General features: G+C 44.2%; 1 protein-coding gene across 3 annotated transcripts in view; it reads right to left on the bottom strand.

The window, feature by feature from the left end:
• The window catches only part of Zxdc (ZXD family zinc finger C), a 34013-nt gene that overhangs the window by 11543 nt on the left and 2049 nt on the right, over positions 1-20421 (bottom strand). The window contains exons 2-7 of one of the 3 annotated variants that reach the window (NM_173002.3): positions 19254-19406; positions 19083-19161; positions 18107-18237; positions 12994-13164; positions 9428-10116; positions 7696-7780 (exon numbers count right to left, since the gene is read on the bottom strand). In NM_173002.3, coding sequence (NP_766590.1) covers positions 7696-7780; positions 9428-10116; positions 12994-13164; positions 18107-18237; positions 19083-19161; positions 19254-19406 — 1308 coding nt within the window. Of the gene's footprint in view, positions 1-6553; positions 10117-12993; positions 13165-18106; positions 18238-19082; positions 19162-19253; positions 19407-20421 lie in introns of those variants that run through there. The other 2 variants (XR_377502.4, NM_030260.3) reach the window with 2 other exon arrangements.

Here is a 20421-nt window from a genome sequence, read left to right as displayed (position 1 = left end):
GTACAGTAAGTACTGGCTGTTGTTATAGCTTTTCAAAACCCCTAAACCACTTGTGATCCACAAAGAGCAGCATTTAGTTGTTAGAAGTACACAGTCACCTCTGCCACATGAAAGGGTGGCCCAGGCTCTAGATGTGTCCTATGTTCTGGTTTGTGATTCTGCCCATGATACACCAGCACTCTTTTCCTTCTGGGCTGCTGTGGTAGATATGACAGGCCCGGGCATCTACAGTATAGCCTCTAGGTATTTCCTTTGCTCTCTTGATCATTCTCACCTGGTGTTTGTTTCTGCCCTTGAGCCTTCTTAAACTTTCAAGTTTTTAAAACAGTGTCTCCACTCTGTGGGAAGTGTCAAGTCTGTAATGCTTTTTCCTAACACTCAGTTCTGGGGGCTCCTATTTCAAGACAGGCCCCAAATCCCTCCTACTGTTTAGCCACCACTGACCCTAGCCACTCTGACATCAGCAGGATGGCCAGAGATCCTAGCCATTCTTGCTTCCTCCCATGCATGCCACCTGTCAGTTATCTTCAAAAGAGTAGGTGGAATGACCTTTCAAGATATCATGTCCCCGTTTTCCCCTCTGTGAAGACCAGAGTTTGACCATGGCTTACAAGGCCTGAACAGCTGGGTCACCTTGGTGCTTCAGCCTTCCCTCTGCCTCATTACACTCTCTCTGGACAAGCCAACCACACTGTAGCCTCAGGACCTCCCTAGGCTGTCTGCTACCTGTTTTCATTCCTGTGGCACCTTTTCATTCCCAGGTCTTATCTTTCCTGATACCCATCTTCTTGACTGAGGACTGCACAGGGCACATGGGGAGTATAAGCTGATTATGACTATTGCTGTGTATGAACCAGGGCTGTGGCTGAAAGATGGGTACAGATGTGTGCACAAGCAGCCTCTTTTTAAGAAAAGGAAGATCCCTTCAGGTTCTATCTTCATTAATTTCATCATTTGGTTTTCCCAGTCTTTGCTTATCATGCACTTCCATCCCACTCAGTAGACTGGGTATCTGCTGGTGACCTTTCCTTGGTGTATGAGAGAAGCCATACCAGCAGGGAGCAACCCAACTCTGCCTTTCAGCTAAGTTCTATTGTCTTCTCCCTGCTTGTGAAATTTCCTCCCGTGGGGCTACTGTAACCTGCAACCACATTTCCTCATTGCCCACTGCTGCCCTGTATGCAGACAGCAGACATCTCTTTTAAAACTGGATACTCAATCTCTTAACGTTTACTAACTTTTTAGCTGAATCTCTTGGGTTTTCCAACGAACAGTGAAGTCATCTGTAAATGATCGCATTGCCTCCAAAGAGTCTGCCTTGGTTCTAGTTCTGGTTTATTTCCAAGGCAAAGCCCTCTAGAAGGACATGGACACCTGTGGAGAGAACAGGAATACAGAGACTCCAAGGGTCCTGGACATATCTGCAGAATGCCCTTGGAGCACAGCACTCAGTGGGTGCTGGCTGCTAATCTAAACTCACCAGGTGCCTGAGGACAACTTTGAAGCCCTGATCCCACTTCTTGAGTAGTGCAATGACAGGTGAATTACATCACACTCAACAGAAATCATTATGAAATATCTATTCTACCAGTGATGCCCATTAATTTTTAAAGAAATCCAGCTTAAGATATATTGAGGGTTGGAGAGATGGCTCAGTGGCTAAGAGTGCTCGTTATAAAGCACTTGGGTCTGAATTTGCCATCTCCAGAGCCAAAATCAACATGCTGGGGCATGGTTGAGCATGCCCATAACCCTAGAAAAGGCAGGAGGGGACGGCAGAGAAGCAAGATTGCTGGTGCTACCTAGAAGACAGAGGGCTAGCTCTAGGGTCAGTGAGAGGGAATAAGAGAGTGTTAAGTATAGCACAGCTGATGTTCCTTCCTCTGGTCTTTGCACAAAACCCCTCTGTTGAGAAAACAACTATGTTCTTCACTGGACTCTGATTATGACTGACTCACTAACAGACTGACCATTAGGTAGTTTTCAAGCCCTGTTTGGTCTGAATAAAGTAAATACAAGATGCTGAGGATGCTGCTTAGAACTTTGTATCTATTATGTTTTAGGAAGCTTCAATGGCTACTCTGGGGTGACAATGTTCACATTTGTCTTTCAGAATGACATGCTGTTGCAAGAACTATAATGTATCACACAGTGTGTGTGATATGTGTTTATTTCTGTTCTTCTGCTGTTTTTCCTTGGTTCAAGAGCCTCAGCAGAAATGGAAACCAATGGCCTAGAGAGCTGTGCACATTAAGAATATGTTTTGTTCTGCCCAAGCCAAAAGTTCCAACCTGAGCAGGTGGTTACTCACGACTGGTTGTTACGGGCTTATTTTCCACCTTGTTCTTCCTTTTCTTAAGAGGAGGCAGCTTGTGCACATAGCTGTACCCATCTTTCAGCCACAACCCTGGTTCACACAGCAATAGTCATAATCAGCTTATACTCTAAGTGGCCTATGGTCACTGTCTCATTAATTTCCACAAGAGAACCAAGCCAAGTGCTTCTACTGTTCAAGAGCTCCAACTAGAAACTCTGTGATTATCATTTTCTGTTGTAATTAGGCAACCAATTATTCAATGGGCTTTATTTTGGTTTCCAAGTGAATTTTACTTTGTAATTTATACAAATGGTATAATGCCAAAACGTTTTCCCTATAAAGATGTTAGCTGTAATTTTTCTCATCCCTCATTTCTTATATAATTCCTACAAACACTGGATATGGACTAGAATTTAGTAAATTAACTTCACTAAACCCATGAAAAACATTTTTCACAGTTTCATTGTTCCTGCTGTCTGCAACCAAGCTAAGTGAGTCACTTTCACTAATGCTAGGCCTTTATTCATCCTCTCCCCTAGGTTTCTATGTTTCACTTTGTGCTGGTTGGGATGCTGAGTTTTCAGAATAAATGTGGTTCAGCTCTGCTGTGGGCCACACATGGACACCAACCTAAGAGGAAGAGCTTTGCTGTCTCCACTCTTCCCCTTGCACTATGCCCTCTTAGTACATATCAGTCCTGCTTTGGGGACTATGTCTGAGACTGCTCGCCTTCCTGTGTCTTCCCGTACATTTCCCTAAGGGTATGCTTTGCTTAGATCTATTCAGTCTTGTCTCCTGGCAATGCACTTAAGAGCTGTTTATATTTTTACAGTGACACAGATACCCTCAGGTTTTGGTCACATGTGTCTTGCTATTTATTGTTCCTTTTAATGAGCATCATGTTGGCTTTCATTTCCCTGCCCTACCACTGCTAACTGGTCAAGAACCTACTCAGTATGTGTAAGGACCTAAGTTCAAGCTCTAGTAAAGACCTCCCCTCTCCAACGATATGCTATTCTCACATTAAGAAAAAATTCCAATATTTGCAATTCTGTTAGGAGCAGCTCACTGCCTGAACTGAAGAGGCCAGCAGTACTCTTGTGTATTTACTCTCAACAGCAGCATACTGGGAGCAGCTTTGGATTTTAGACTACACATTTTCTAAGAATGCACACACAGTGTAGGCCCCACATTTAAGTGCTGTCTTTCTGTTTGATAAAGCTTAGACTCCACAAAGGTGTAGTTACACTGGGACTTCTGTGCTCAGAATTACAGTGCATAATCTCCAATCACAATGTCAAAATGCAGACATCCCAGAAACCTAAAATTTCCCCCTCAGATTTGGTGTCAAATAGCAGCACAGCCCAACAGCCCAACTTGGTGTGAAGCCATTTAGTCTGATTCCACACATAGGAATGTTTCACTGGTAAGTATCAATATAATAACAAGGAATGTAAAATACTGTTTATATACCTTCCAAAAGCCATAACATTCTGTATAGAAAATATAGTTCAGAATGATTAAAATGGTATTTACAAATATTTTCTAGCACTGGCCACTGAGAACCTAGTATATACATCTCACCAACATAGTCTTGGACCCACAACCTGGTTGTAAATAACAATCTCCAGTAAAGGAGCCAGGGTTCTCTGTAGAAGTAGCTGACTGCAGGCCAGGACAAGTACAGGACAAGTTGAGCCTGGTCAGGCCAGAAAATAAAGAAAATACTTAAACGACAGTATAGAGGAGTACAGAATCAGAGCATCAACAACATCAATGCTAGTCATGCTATGACCCAGTACTGAGAATAGCCTAAGACCAGGCCTCTGAGTCTATGCTGAGAATAATGGAGTACACCTAAGAGAGGGAAGAACATGTACTGTCTGTAGAGCCCTAACTTATAAACACCTACAGGAAATACAAATCACCCTGCAGAACACCAGGGTCAATTATCAGAGTCAACGCTCACTGTCTAGTGTTAAATCTGTGGAAAACATGAGACAGGGTATCTGTGGTAAACAATTAGCTTCACTGAACTCTTTAGAGGATGACCCAGGGAATCCTAGAATGTCCTGCTTGTCAGCATGTTCTTGCTTTGTGGATGGTCAGATAGCTCTGTAGTTAAAAGCACTAGCTGTTCTTGCAGAGAACCAGACTTTCATTCCAGTATCCACATAGTAGCTCATAATCACCTGCAGCTCCAGCTCTAGGGGACCGGATGCCATCTTTTAGCCTCTGAGGGCACCAGGCACAGGCATGGCACATGAGCATACATACAAGTCAAGAACCCATATATAAAAATACAATTAGGGCTGGAGAGATGGCTCAGTGGGTAAGAGCACCGACTGCTCTTCCAAAGGTCCTGAGTTCAAATCCCAGCAACCACGTGGTGGCTCACAACCATCCGTAATGAGATCTGATGCCCTCTTGTGGTGCATCTGAAGACAGTGTACTTACATATAATAATAAATAAATCTTTAAAATATATATATATATAACAGACAAAAAAAAAAAGAAAAAAAAAGAATGTTCTTGTTTCCCTGGGTACTTTAAGCCACTTCAGAGAGCCAATGCTAACATTGTGATGTACAGTGTAGTCCTGGGTCACACACTGTCAGTCCTATCTCACATAATTGAGTTCCAATAATTACTGCAGATAGTATGTTTCAGATGAGCTCTCCTGGTCACCAATGCTGGAAAAAGTCTACCCTGACCTCACTACCTGGTCTGACTTTGTCCTTTAACTGTATAACACTGACCTAGTACAAGAGCTTTCAATGGGCTGTGAGAATGACTGAAGTTATACTTGAGGGCACACAATTGTAAAATATCTACATCAAGTTAAATATTTACAACTACAAAGAAAAATAGGATGCTTATAGAAGGCAGAAAGCTGGCCAGTAGCACCTTTGATAACAATCCATGACAATACACCTGTACCTAGCACAATGCACAAAGAAGGCACATTACCGGGAACAGACACGAGCCTCAGTCTAATCAAAAGGAGGATTCAAGAAATACACATGGAGAGAGTCTGCAGAGAGAGTAACTGTATTCTTCGAAAGCAACGTGATAGGCAAGGGAAGGCTGAGGCCCTACTTGGTTGGAAGACCTGACAACAGAACCCAGATGGGAGCCTGGTTGAACCCAGTCTGAGAGAGTCCTGGTGAGAGTAAACTTCCCATTACTGTGTCAGCAGAAGCTGTCAGTAACAGGCTCACCAAGGCTATGAGTAGGCTGCTCGAAAGAATGGCTAGGTAACACGTCAGAGTTGTGGACACAAGGGTAGCAATATTCATGGCTCACAGCTACCCAAGGTAGAGAGAGTCTGTAAGTCTGAAGGTACTGCACATGTTAGGAGAAACATGGTTGGTTCCAAGGGCTATTTAAAGGCAGAGACTCTACATGGAACCTCTCCTGGCTGGTCATAGGGTTGGTTCCAAGAGTGTTTTTCAATAAAGACAGGTAAGTGCAGAAAGTAATCCTTCACCCTGGCAGAGACATTTTCTTTCTTACCCATGAAATCTATACACCTTGCAGAAGCCATGATTATATTTCCCTTCAAAGTCTCTAAAACATTTAAAATGTGTACATGAAATGCTATAATTGTCACAGGTTGCCAGAAACTACTCATAGGAACCCGATGCAGTCTTAAGCACCCCGACTTTCTCCTATCAATTGTACCTCAGAGTGAAGGCCTGAGAAGCCTTTAGAGAGGGGTCCTAGCTACTAAGGGGAAGGTAGAACTATTATCACCTTCTCTGAAGACCCTAAGCATCTAATGGCTCTGTGCTAGTCATCAATGGCTGCTAGCAATCAGTTCAGGGGACCCCTGCAAAGAACCCAAAAGAGTTTACTAACTCTCCTCTCCCCAAAAGAATCAATCAGATCAAGCCTCAAGATGTAGCTAATTTAGGGGAGCACACAACCATGAAGGAAGTACTCAACCACCCCAGTGAGGCAAACCGTAAAGGTACCTGAGCACATGGAACAGACGAAACCAACCTGTGCAATACTCCACCAAACGTGGGAAAGAGTGGGAGAGAGAGAGACAGAAGGGAGAGGGCGGGAGGGAGGGAGGGAGAAGGAGAGAGAGAGAGAGAGAGAGAGAGAGAGAGAGAGAGAGAGAGAGAGAGAGAGAGAGAGAGAATGTGTGTGTGTAGGGAGCGCATGTTATGGCTCTAAACTAGAAGGGCAGCAGCCAAGAGCAGCCTCTGACTCCCCTGTGGACTCTTTGCTAACAGTGTCAGCAGCATATATGGGGTTTTGAACAACTCAAAATCTCAACATTTACCAACAGGAAAAGCTGTCAGTTTTAAAAGAGGTTAAATATGTGCCTAACTTTTAAAGTGTTTTTAATTTTTAAAATGTCATACTGCAAATGATAACTGCACAACTATCTCTGTAAGTACTGCCCCAAGGTGGTGAGTGCAATAAACGCTGTACCCAATCGCTGAAGCACTCCTTTTCCTCCAATACCACAATTTTAACTGGGCTCAATTGAGACAGCTGGCTTTCTTCATGAAGTTGGCTTGCATGTAGTACATTTTTTCTACAGACATCTACATCTCCTTTTATTTTCCCTGCAAGTTTTACACTTGGATTCCTAAATCACAGAACTGTCCTAAGTTACAAGAGACACTGAGAGGCATACATGGAAACACCTGCTTGAAGAAAACTGTTATTTTAAATATGTAGCTACAACATTAAGAACGGAAAGACATAAAACTGCACCAAAGTAAATTTAAGTAAATGTAAAGATGAATGACGCCTGAGAATAGTGAAGAGCTTTGCTGACATTAGACAGGACTCACCAGTTTCCTCTCAGTACCTGCACCTTCATGCCATGTGCAGAAGGGACAGCAGACGAGGCTATAGACTTAACTGCTCCACATGGTTCTGTCTTGCTTTGTCTTTTCATTCAAGTGAGCTGCTGCTCATATAGATTCAGGCTGATTCAACCAAAGACTGCTGCACACAGGCCGCCTTCACACAGCTATCCTCGAGATAATGGCCCTACTAGGCAAGGGCTTCCACCACAAGGCAAGGCCTAACTAGGTATCCAGCCACCCGTCTGCTTTCCTGACACCGAGCCTTCTGGGCTCATTCACTCAGTAGCCTTCCAGAACTGACCCTGTTTGGACCCTTGATTTCCCGAGGGCCTCTCAGACCTGTTGGGCATGTTCAGACATGCTGGTGATTTGGTTGCTACCTGTTTTCTAAGTTCATGTTAAGCTAAGGAATTGATAAAAGGGTATTTTGAACATAGAAGACAAAGAACACAGAAACAACTGTTCTGTGTGCTTTCTCTGCCTGTGACTGTGACACAAGAGACCTGAGCCCCTTGCCCACCAGCACTGCAGCACACTCGGCCTCACCTTCATCGCTCCCAGTTCCTTTCTGCTTTTTTTTCTTGACTAGTTGAATGGCTCGGTAATCAGTTCTTGCTGAGCCCCCACTTTCCTGGGACCAAAGAAAAGTGTGTCAGTTGCTTGATCTAAACAGCAGAGGAAGGGTAGCAAGGGGACTAAGCCTGCCTGGCAATGTATCAGAGCTCCAGGATTCAGTCACCAGCAAAGGCTCTCGGGAAACCACGTGCTCAATTGTTAGCAAAGGAAAACGCACACAGCTTCATCATCTGAATAAGTGAAGTATACTCCTCCAAGGTCTATATGCACTAAGATATTGTAGAGAGAGACTGCTAAGAGCTGTACACTGCCCTGCTCCCTAAAACACCACATCTTCTTGATGCCAGGGTTATGTCTCAGCAGCCCTGGGCAGTGTTGGCAGCAAGTGCCACACTGTCATCTGCCAATACAAAAAGTATTACTGAATTCAGCAAACTTATGGAGGTGCCAGAGAAAACAGTATTCAAATAGGAAATTTAAAAATGTGTGAACACTCAGTAAGGAAAATTTCATTCTTAAAACTACATGGAGCAAAGGAAACCAGTCCTCTCTGGCTCACAGCATACTGAAATCCATTCACAACACCATCCCACTCAGAGAAGCAGGGAGCCCAATGCCACACACAGCTAGCAAGAGAACAAAAAAGGGGCAAGCCTAACTTCTGCTGGCTCTTCCACCTCCACCCAGGTTCTGCTAGCTCTTCCATTCCATCTTTCCTGAGACACAGGGAGGCATGGAGTGGCAGGGACAGGCTTCCCACATGCTCTGACCTGTGGTTACCTCCAGTCCCTGTCTAGTCACCTGTTGCTCTTAGCAACTGCGGTGACAGCCTAAGCAGATGCCTGCAAGTGTAGCTCTGCCACCACCAGCCAGACTCCAGCAATGGACAGACAGACTGTGCAGCTCTCACACTGAGATAAATGCAAGTCGGCTCCAGTAGGTTGGTTGCTAGGTACTCTTACACTTGATTCCAGTTCACAGCAGTATTTTAGGCTATAGTAAGGTAAGATACATGATTCTTAACATGATAAATGTCAAAACAAAATTCAACCAGCATTCTAAAGAAACCTATATGATCATTTCCATTGTAGACTGAGGAAAGTCAGACTCTCTCTAGGAATCTTTAAATTACTTTAAATTAGATTATATTAAAGGTATAATTGATATAAATATAGAATACAATAACTGTCCAGCCTCAAAATTAGAGTATTGTTATAATCCTTCAAGAATGAAGGCTCAGGAATCACTGTTATTCTAATAAAAATATCCTGACGTAGCTTTCAAGTTCCCACTGAACTGTTAAGACGATTGAAGTCAACATTGCTCTTCTAGGACTTGTCACTACGTGAAAAGCACAAAGGTGAATATTTCAATAGTAAGAAATGCCTCAAGTTTTCTCATGAAAACTGTATAAAATCACAGAACTCAAAAGAAATCTTAGAATGCATGTAGCCAAAACCCCTTATTTTAGAAATAAGTGAGGATCTAGGGCTCAGATAAGTTAAGCGATTTGCTTAAAGCTGTAAGAATGTCAATTCCAGACTCAAAGTCAAAGTCAGGCTTCCAGACTATTGCCCAGGCTCCATCTGTCCTTCTGCACACCAGAAAGAACCGTCTGCATAGACAGGATTCATCCCCAACACGATCCAAAGTGCATTAGGGAAGTGAGCTAGTGGTGGTGATGGAATAGAGTGCTTCATACCAAGTAGAGACTGCCTGTGCCAGCACTGAGCTCTGAGTCCTTCTGAGCCCCTGGCCTCTCTGTAGAGCTGGACAGCACAGATTGGGATGGCCCATGGCTTTCTTTCTGCCCCTGGACCACATCTGGGACAGGAGACAAGTCTTGTTCCACCTTTATTGGAACCAGCAGATCTGGCACACTGCCAGTTTCTTGGGTGGTGTCTGAAGAAGTTGGTGTGGTACCAGGTGCTGTCAAGTTATTGCTGGGGGTCAAAGCTGGAGAGTCTTGATTCAAGTTCCTCACAGGCAGAGCCACCAGGCAGCCTACTGCTCCTGTGCTCATGGCCTGTGAATCATCTGCACTGAAGCTGCCTGGTTGGAGAACCGTGGCCGATGTCCCAAGAACAAGAGGACTGTCCAAACTTGGAGGCATATCACCGTGGGCCACTAGAACGAGTGGATCCATTGGTCCTAAGGAGTTATTGTTAGTAGGGAGATTCCCTCCCAGAGAAGAGCTCACAGAAGTGACATCAATGGTGAGGATCCCAGAGTTCAGTGCTTCATCCGACCCAGCTGTTGAACTGCTGCTATTAGCAGGTGTGTCAGAGAAAAGTGCTGCGAGATCTATGTTGGTGAGCTCACTTTGGCCTGGGCTACTCAGTTCACTGCTGGGTGTGAGAGAGCTCGGAGCTTCCAGCTGAGGTACAAGATCTGTGAAAGCAATGGATATTTCAGTTACTATGTTGCCGGATTAAGAAATCTTCTTTCTGCTTGAAATGCTAGCAGCTGCCCCTGAAGCAATACTGACTACTGTTCACTAGACCTTGTCATCAGGGTAAAGACAGACTTACTGCTGGCACACAGTGAACAGCAGACACCAAAGGAAGAGCTGACTCAACAAGAAGAACAGAGCTAATATTTCATGTCCTCAGGCTGTCTTTGTGCTCCAAAGCCTGCCCTCCTCCTATGCTGCAGCAGCTAACCAAGGTTTCAATGCATCCATAGAACAAAGCCTCTGTAAGTCAGCTCTAAGACTGACACTGGCTCTGGGGTATTTTTACAATTATTATTCAGTCATCTCAGGTCTTGTCAAACTGTGCCCAGCTCCACATCTACTGTCATCCTCAACCTGGATTAGTTTGAGTCATCTGTAGTTAGTCAAGGAGTAAAACTGGCTGTCTGGACTAGGTTGAAAGCTCCAGGTTTAGGCAGATGCATGAAGCTCAGACATCAGGTCCTCTTACATCCCTCACTGACACTTCTGAACTGCCCCAGTGCCTGAAGCAGAGGGAAGGGGTACTCCTTTCTGTTTCTCCCACACCAACTACATGCTAACCACAAATGCATACTTTATAAGCATGAAGGCCAGATCAGAGTAAATAAGGCTTATTTGTTGTTTTGTTTTGTTTCTTCTGAGACAAGGTTTCTCTGTGTAGCCCTGGCTGTCCTGGAACTCACTCTATAGATTAGGCTGGCCTCACAGAGATCTGCCTGTCTCTGCCTCCCAAGGGCCGGGTTTAAAGGTATATGCTACCACCATCAGGCTGCGTATTGCATTTTAAACTCAAGCTTAAAAAGACATCTAGTTTAGACATAAGAATAAAAACCAAAGACGGAATCTTTAGTTGTCACAGTCACAAAGTGTCTTCAAAAGTATCCCAGCATCAATACAACATTCTGAGGAGATGGGAGTGATTCTTTCTAGACTCCTGTTTCACAGGAAACCTGTTACTTTCTCAAATGAAAAATAAGCAAACAAACAAGCCTCTTGATGATTCTGTTCTTGTGGAGAGTGGTTTTGGTGGAAGAAAGATGTCAACTTACTCAAAAATCTTCCACCTAATATTTTATTAATTCCACAATTGTCAACTAGAGAATTGGTATGAACGGATACACAGGAGAAAAACCACTGACTGAACATAAGCATGTAGTGCTGATGGCTAGGATTGTGGCTTTGGGAGGCAAACAGATCCCAGTAAAGACCCTGGCTTTAGTGCTTCCTTTTGGTCTCAACCTTGGCAAGTTTTCCTGCAGCATGGTGGGAAGACCATGAACTGAAATACAAGCTAGCAGTCGTCAGGCACATTGAGTGCCTGGTCCTCTACTGAGCACAACGGGCAGAATGAATGATACATTAATCAGTCAATTATACCATAAACATAGCCTGCTAAAAGGGCCTCTCATCCATCCAGAGTTTACGGCAAACTCCTGTGAAGTAACCTGAATTAGCAGCTTAGGGAAAGAGAGATGCAGTTTGAGCTCAGAGCTGGAGAGGGGGACAGTGGTTGAGTGACATCCTCCGACATGAATTTTAGGAAACACACTCTGTTGTCCTTAAGGAATCTACAGACTAGCAGGAGGGCAACTGCTTTTACAGTGCAGAGTAGCAACTGTTGAGAGTAGCATGAGGTTACAGTGCCTGAGATCCAAAGGACAGATTAGCAACCACCTCTCCCAAGAGAAGAAACCAGATTAAGAACACAAACCTTCACCAGCTTCAGCTGCTCAGAGCCCTGCATCAGACACTAACGGAGAATGACTCATAACATCATCACCTTCCTTGTTTTCAAAGCTCAAGGAAAAAGGACTCTACAATCTGCTCCTGCTCAGGATCCCAGTTGGGAAAAAGCTAAATGGTATTCCCTGCTTCACAGGTTACAGTGAGGGGAATTGGTTAGAAACATGCATGACCACCATCAAGCTACCTTACCAGGAGCAGGAGTAACCAGAGAGACAGCCTCTGTGAATGGACTAGAGAGGCAGCCACTGCTGCCTCTCCTATATTCATTCATTCATTCATTCTTTTCTTTTCTTTTTGTTTTTTTTTGTTTTTTTTGTTTTGAGGCAGAGTTTCTCTGTATAGCCCTGGCTGTCCTGGAACTCTGTAGACCAGGCTGGCCTTGAACTCAGAAATCCGCCTGCCTCTGCCTCCCAAGTGCTGGGATTAAAGGCGTACGCTGCCACTGCCGGGCTCTCCGCCCCCCCCCCCCCCCATATTCTTGATATTCTGTCCATATCTGTAGATAAGACGTAGAAGGGCAGGCTTCTAAGTGCTGTACCACAGATGCTGAAAGTCAGGTCCTATTGACCACTATCATGGTGCTTCTCTCATACCCCAGCCCATTCCTGAGACACAATTCCACCCTGAGCTTGGAGAGTTTCCTGTCCATCTGTAGGACACAGTCCTCTGTGCAGGACCCACTGTCTCCTAATACCAGGAGGAAAAGACAAGCTCCAGTAATCAGGAATGACAGACATAGCAAACGGCAAGACAGACGCAGAGGATGCAGAGCATACAGAGCCAAGGGCCCAGCTGCAGACAGACGCACATGTGAAAGGGAGGCCTGAAACAAGATGGCACACTTGAAGGGAAGCACTTCACAGGCAAGGGGAAACTAGTTTCAAAGGGGCTGTGGTAAGATGAGAGCAGCAGGAGAGGAGAGCACCAAGGTCTCACGGCTGTGTGGAAACAGTGACCCATCTTCATGGTTTGCACGTGACTGAGAGGTGAGAGGGAGGGGAACAATCCCACTTCTCTCATACTCAGGCATATACTTCTGTGCAGCCCGCAGGGCCACAGTCACAGACCTTGGCGCCGGCTGTGCTGCCGCACCACGTGTGCCTTCATGCTATGCTTGGAGGTGAAGAGTCGGTTGCAGCTGGACACTGGGCAGCGGCTTTTCGGAGTACCCACGTCCTGCAGATGTTTCTTAGAATGAATGTACAGACTGCTGCGAGCTGAGAACCTGGCACAGCACCCTGGAACACAGAGGGGATCCAGTTACACCTGAGGATGATCACGGATACTTCCTAACTACATCAGAAATGACACTGGACTGATAAGACAATTCAGAAGGAAGGTATTTACCACCCAAGTCTGGTGATCTGAGTTTGATTTCCAAAACTCACATAATGGTGGAAGGAACCAACTCCACAAAGTTATCTGCTGACCAACTTTCTGCACATGTGAAATATGCGCTGTGACGCACTGTGCCACATACAATTCCCTCTACAACAGTAATTAAGAATCATGTACTGACCAGTTCTATGTCACCTTGATACAAGCTAGAGTAATCTGAGAGGGAGAACCTCATGAGAAAATGGCTCCATAAAATCAGGCAAGCCTGTAGTGCATTTCCTTAATTAGTGATTGATGTGGGAAGGCCCAGCCCACTGTAGGTGGTATCACTCTTGGTGGTGGTCCTGGGGGTATAAGAGAGCAGGCTGAGCAAGCCATGAGAAATAAGCCAGTAAGAAACAACACTCTTCCACGGACTCTTTATCAGCTCCTTTTTCCAGGTTCCCTCTTGATTTGAGCTCCTGCTTTGACTTCCTTCAATAGAACGTGATTCAGGATATGTAAGCCAAAAAAAAAAAAAACTCTTTTTATCCTCAAGGTGCTTTGGTTATGATTTTTTAGCACAGCAATAGTAACTCTAAGACAGAAATTAAGTCAATGCGAAACTATAACCCAATCCATTTAGGATGACAAAGGGTTCAGAACCTTCAAGAATGAAGGTATGGGTCACTTCTTATGAAAAAAAAAAAAAAAAAAAAAACAGGACATAAAAACAAGCACCTAAGTCCTGCTGAGGTGCTTGCTGAGGGTGAGGAAATACAGACTGGGTAACAGAGGAAGCGAGTCACAAACACCAACTAAGGCCATGTGACCAGTTGCAAAACTCAGGATGATAACTGACATGTACTTCTGTCACATTTTTTGTTAAGAATGTGTTTGTAAGGGTATTTGTGTTTTCTTTACTAGATTTATCATGTTATGTAACACCAATAGAGATATCAGTGGTTAGAATATCTAAGTGATGAGATACTAAAGGACTGTCCCTTAAGGGATACTGCCACACATTCTAAGATATATAATGCATTTGCAGTTGAAGGATAGTTATATCATGTTAGGAGTAATTATTACCTGGTTATTGGTTTCATTTGGAAATAAAACATGACATAATGAGATATTATTGTGTCAAGTTGACAAGGAGTGAATTTGCCATGGCTAATCTAATCTTGGTTGTCAACTGAACTACATTTGGAATTAACTAAACACCTGTAAGAGATTTTTTCTTGATTGGATCACTTGAGGTCGGAAGATTCACCCTAAATTTGGGCCACACCTTCTGGTGGTAGCCTATATAAAAGGACATGAAAGATTAAAGCTTTTGGGTTTTGCCTGCTTGTCCCCATTCTCAATGGCAAGTTTATCTATCCTGCTGCCAAGGTATTCCTCCACTAAATTTAGAGTCTACTTCTTCAAAATTCCAATGTATGCTGAGACATCCAGCCTTTTGGATTCTTGTATTTTCCTTTGAGAGATAGCCACTGTTGGACTATCTAGACCACAACCCGTAAGCCACTTTAATAAACCCCCTTTTTATATAGATTCATTTTAACAGTTCTGTTCCTCTAGAGAACCTTAATACAGATCAAATACCTTGGCACAAGGGATAAAGGAAAAATGATAAAGGAACATGTAGACCGTGAGTTAGTGTGACACGTGACACAAGCAAGCGCACTCTGTCCCTTCTACCCACTGCTCAGAGTTAAGTGGAAACAGCTTAAAAACCTCCAAAGTTCAGTTGCAAAACTGTGTATGAATCACCTTTATTAAGCTGTTAAAAAAGAAAGAAAGAAAGAAAGAAAGAAAGAAAGAAAGAAAGAGAGAGAAATCCTACAGTCCTAGGGGCTGGAACTATCTCACTACATGACCAAATACAAACCTGCCCATTTCACCTCTGTGCATCACAGAAACTGAGCAAATGTTTCTAGGTCACAGGTAGAAGAGGAGCCAGATCCGGCATCCCCCAGCTTATATACTTAATTCACTCACACATCAGATCTGGATTCAAGTGCTGGAGGCAGCACATGTTTACAATTGCCTTTCCCTCATCCATGACAGCCTGTCATGTTGGTGCTCTGTCCTCTAGAGACCCAGGAAGGGGAGGTAGAATTCTTGAGTTCAGAGGCTTATGAGCACATAGGTAGTAAGTAAGAAAAAGATCAAAGCTGAAATAATACTGTACAAACAGCTTCTGAGAAGACAGAGAGAGATGCCAGAGCAAGGGGCAGTGGGTGACCTGCCTCAGTGAGTGATGGAGGCAGGCCTTAAAGCTGATGGGTGTTAGGGCACAGGGAACTGCTCAGCTAAGGCTGTTGGCGTTGCAACCCTTATTTGTCCCATGACCCCAGACAAGCTTCTGACCCTGCAGAGTAGCTTTTCCTTGTCTGTAAAATGAGATGCATGGGGGCAGGATAAGGAACAGCCTTAGAGCTTGTCTAGAAACACATTTTGAAGTTCTATGTGAGAATGAAATGAAGTCCCAAACTGCACAGAGACAGTCGAGGCCCTTCCTCACATGGCCCCACATTCTCTTAAATAGCCCACTCTCAGGTCCTTGGCACTGGCACTGCCTACCACCCTGAACATGTTCCTGACACCACTCTCAACACTTCCACCTAAATGAGCCTAGCTTCATTTAGTCCAGTATGCAGGAGTTCTGGAGTCTCTGCATCAGGCGCCACTGCATTATGCAGAGGCCTTGACTAAGCCCTGTCACACATCTCTCTGCTGAGGCTCAAAGCTCCTTGAGAACTTACTTCAATGCTCCATCGTTAACAGTGAATTGCCCAATCAATCCCAGAAGAACTGTCAAATGAGCAGCACCTGCCTCCTGCTCACTAGTTCTGCCTGAGTTGGCCTACCAAAACTTGCTCACCAACAGATACTAGTGGGCCTCAGCATTCATAGCTGGCCTTCCACACACATCCTTCTGGCTCAGTATCCTGTTTTCAGTATTCCTACCAGGGCAGCCTTTTCACTGTTATACCACCACCTGTGGCTCTCCATCACGGCTCACTAGGGCTTAAAAACAGAAAACAAAACAAAACTCCACCTAACAGTAATCACTACAACTATCGGAACTGATAAATACTAATGCTTTTTACAAGCTTTAAAAGTTTCAATTAGCTGAATTCCTGCAAAAACCCCATGAGGTTTAGTTTACTTCATGGATGAAGAAAAGAGGCACAGTTCTGTTTATCCCAGGACTCCTCTGAGCCATGCAAAAGGCAGATTCAGGACTTGAATCCAGAATTCACATTTTGAATTGCTTGAGAATTCCATCCCCTTGCAGGGCTTAAATGAGGGCCTGCATGCTACTTGCTTCAGACATAGTCCGGCTTGCTCTTTAGGCCAGCAGCAGACACACAGTCTGCTTTCTGAGTAGCTCTGGTCAAGCTAACATTTTATCATTTTATGTACCATATGACCAAACTCTTCTCTTCTCCAATCCCTACATCAGATCTCAACTACTACCTCTCCTCCCTGACCCAGGTCCAAACCACAGCCAGCTGTGACTCTATTCTGCTGTTGATGGGATTCTCTTCCTTTTTGTTGTCAGCCCCTAGCTCAGGAGCAACTGTCTTATCAGGGTGATTACAGTGCCCCTCCAAAGACCAGACTTGGCCTTGTCTCCAACATGAGCTACTATTGCCCTGTGGATTCTCCCTTTGGTCTTTCTGCTTCTAACAGCCATTATTTAATGTCTGGCTAGCTTTCCTCCTTAAACTGATCAGGACATTCACGCCCCGCCCCCTAAGAGCAGTATGGATGAACCCCTGGCACCCAGAGCAGCCGGAATGTTCTTGTTTATCTGTCATACTCACAACTGGCACGGTGACAGGAGGGAAAGCTTGATAACACCATCTGCACTATGTTCAGTCTGTTGTAAAAACTGGTGTTGGTCTTTCTTATCCTTCTCCAGCTAAGATAACTAAAGTCTACAGATTCAGCTGAGGCCCTAAATTTAGGGTTCAACAGACTCATGCTGGATTGCTCTTCCCTTAGTGGACCTTCAACTAGAGCAGGGTTGGTATAAATGGGCCATACAAATAAATTAAACTTTTAAACATTTCAAAGAAAAAAGCCTGTGCTGGCTAGTTTTATGTCAACTTGACACAAGCTAGATTTTTTTTTTCTTGAAAGAGAGAATTTCAATTGAGAAAAATGCCTCCAAACATTGGTCTGTGGGAATGTTTTTGAGGCATTTCCTTGATTGATGATTGATGTGGCACAGTCAAATTCATGTGGGTAAGGTAATACCACATACCGGCCTATGGTCCTGGGTGCTCTACAAAAGCAGGCTAAGTAAGCCAGTAAGCATCACTCTCTTATGGCCTTAGCACGAGCTCCTGCCTCTAGGTCCCTTCCTTGAGTGCCTGCCCTGACTCTCTGATGATGGTCTGTCACATAGAAGTGTAAGCTGAGATGCTCTCCAAGGTGCTTCTGGTCGAGGTGTTTGAGGAAACCCTAACCAAGACAAAGCCTCATGTATACCCTTATTAAAAAAATCAGACAAGCTTTATTTCTGTCCAGGTGCAATAAGCTAGCTATTTGTCATTTAGTGAGGCCAAGCTACATGCCAGACCACACACGATGGTGTACTCTTCTTCTCACTTCCCCTGCTCCTCATAATCACCGAGTTTAACAGGTAGTGGAACTATAGCCACAGACTGAATGCTTCTTCTAGTACACTCCCCGAAGACAGTGTGCACCTACTCTTAACCAACCAAATAAATACAGGGCTGAAACTGGCAACTACCTTAGTGCTTCTGCAACTCAAACTTACAGCTTAAGAGGAGTGCTGGTGTGGCACTTTGTCTACAGCTAAAGCAACGTTTTAAATGCTACCTTCCACAGGGCATTCGAATGGCTTTGTTCCCAGGTGGGTGATACTGTGGCCCTTCAGATGCTCTGCTCTAGTGAATGACTTGCCACAACCTTCAACAGGGCAAGTGAACCTCCGGTCATCATCATGTTTCCTGAAACAAAAAAATAAAAAAATGAAGGAGCAATCATTACTCACAGACTCACAGGCATGAGACTTTAGACCTGAAACAGTGTATCCCTCCATTCAAATGGTCAATACATTTCAGAATGTTCACACAGGGTTTGTTTAGCTGCCCATAATCAGAAATTCTATTTTGATAGGTAGGTGGCCCCAGAGCCAGGAATGGAATAATTAGTGCTACAACAATCTAACAAGCGCTGAGCCCCAAAGGAGAGAATGAAGCAATATGAACTCTTTGAAGTCTCTATGACCAATGTTCTTTCCAAGCCACAGATGACCAGAAGACACACACAGAGCTCAGCAGCAGTAGGAAAGATCCTTGTTAAGTAAACTTGCAAACACTGTCTTTTTCTAAGTAATGCCTTCACTCTGAGCATCTCAGACCCCAGTCATGAAAACATACACAGGCCACCCACCCTCTCTGAATCTGTATAATACCAGTATCGGAGCTGTGACCAAGATGGAATGAGACAACATATCGATGAACGTCACGTGTACACAGACCCCTAGTTGTCAGTATCACTGCTGAAAGTTTACAAGATCATGAAGAAAAGTATTTCTACAACATTTAAAAGGAAAAAAAATGAAATTGTATTGACAGGATGTTAAGTAAAGCAAATCAAACTTACACAGGAGATAACTGTTGTCAAGTGAAGAGACTTAAGAGTTTTTCTTAGTTTTCTGATTTTCTAAAGCACTGACACTGAGCTGCATTTTAAACTGCCTGAAATCTGTATGTAATTCACTAAGAATGGTCTGAGACACATAGTTCATGTGCTTTTAGAACCTAAATGCCAAAATGTATGGTTCGTTTACCTTTTGTGTCTTAGAAGTTTGGACATACTGGTGAAGGTCCAGCCACAACTGTCTGAGTCACAAATAAATGGTCTTTCACCTTGTAAAAGAAAAACATGACACAGCATAGCCATGAGCACGACAGCCACCACAAAGCATGTGTCTACATGAGGTGCACACTGCAGCTCATACCTGTGTGACTTCGCAAGTGAATTTTCAGTCGGCAGGCTTTGTCATATTGTTTATTGCACCCAGGAAAGGAGCAGGAAAAGAGCTCTTGCTCCCTGAAGTGGGCTCGATTATGGGAAAACAGGGCACTCACTGTGATGAACGTCTTCTCACAGCCTGAATGAAGAAAGCACAAGCTCAGCTCTCAGGACAAAAATCACACAGTGCAGCTCACACAATTGATAGTGGCAGTTCACAATGAACAGACAAGGAAAGCCATGCCTCAGAAACCAGGTCTGCAAAGCTAGGTCCAGCAATGCTTAGCTTTCTAGAAGGCACAGAAGGTCCTGTCGCACATGTGATATGCAACACTCAGGTCACCTGTTGCAGTGTGATGTAAGAGTAAGAGGTTGTCTTCCAAACATAGCATTTGCTGGCCACTTTTGTAGACAACTCTGCAAAAACTAGGTTTGTCTTTTACAAACTCAGTTGGCAACGCTGTCTGAAACCAAAGAAATGAGCAGGACAAACTAAACACTAACCATCAAGATTTAGTCGGACACAGCTTTGCAGGGCTGCAACCATCCTACTAGCTCAGATTTTCTGTCCCACTAGAGTGGGAATCTGCATCCTCCACACTTTTCAATTCCCTCCAGCTTCTGCAACTGACACCCCGCATCTTACCATCTGGTTCCTCTTTATCTTTTACCCATTTATTCAGGTTGCCAGCTTCACCTCTGTTCTCACAGCCCCATCTCTAAAATACAATCACTATACAGCCCTACATACAAGTAACAGCCCAGGGAATTTCTGCTCCATCCAAAAATCCTCTTCCTTAGCCTCAAGCTGTCTGCTTTGCTATTTAGGGTATATGTGATTAGGTTAATCCAAACATTAGCATTCTCTGCCTTAGCAACAGTCCTCACCACCCCCTATCAATAGGCAAGCTCTTTCACCCTGACTCTGTGATCTTTTCCTGAAGCCCCACACCATTCCCACTGCCACTTCCTAGCTCATGTTGTCAAAACAACCTCTCCTTGACTGGACACGAAAAGGTGGTGTTCCCCTGCTCCTTCTCCCAGCTTCTATGGAAGCCTAAGTGATCTGCCAGCACAAGACCCTCAGGGGCACCTCATGCTTTTAAGTGAGTGGACCCCTGTCCTTCCCAGTATGATAGAGAATGGTGCTACCT

This window comes from Mus musculus, chromosome 6 (genome assembly GCF_000001635.26).
Source record: "Mus musculus strain C57BL/6J chromosome 6, GRCm38.p6 C57BL/6J".
NCBI lineage: Eukaryota > Metazoa > Chordata > Mammalia > Rodentia > Muridae > Mus > Mus musculus.
This window is presented reverse-complemented; position numbering and strand designations above follow the sequence as displayed.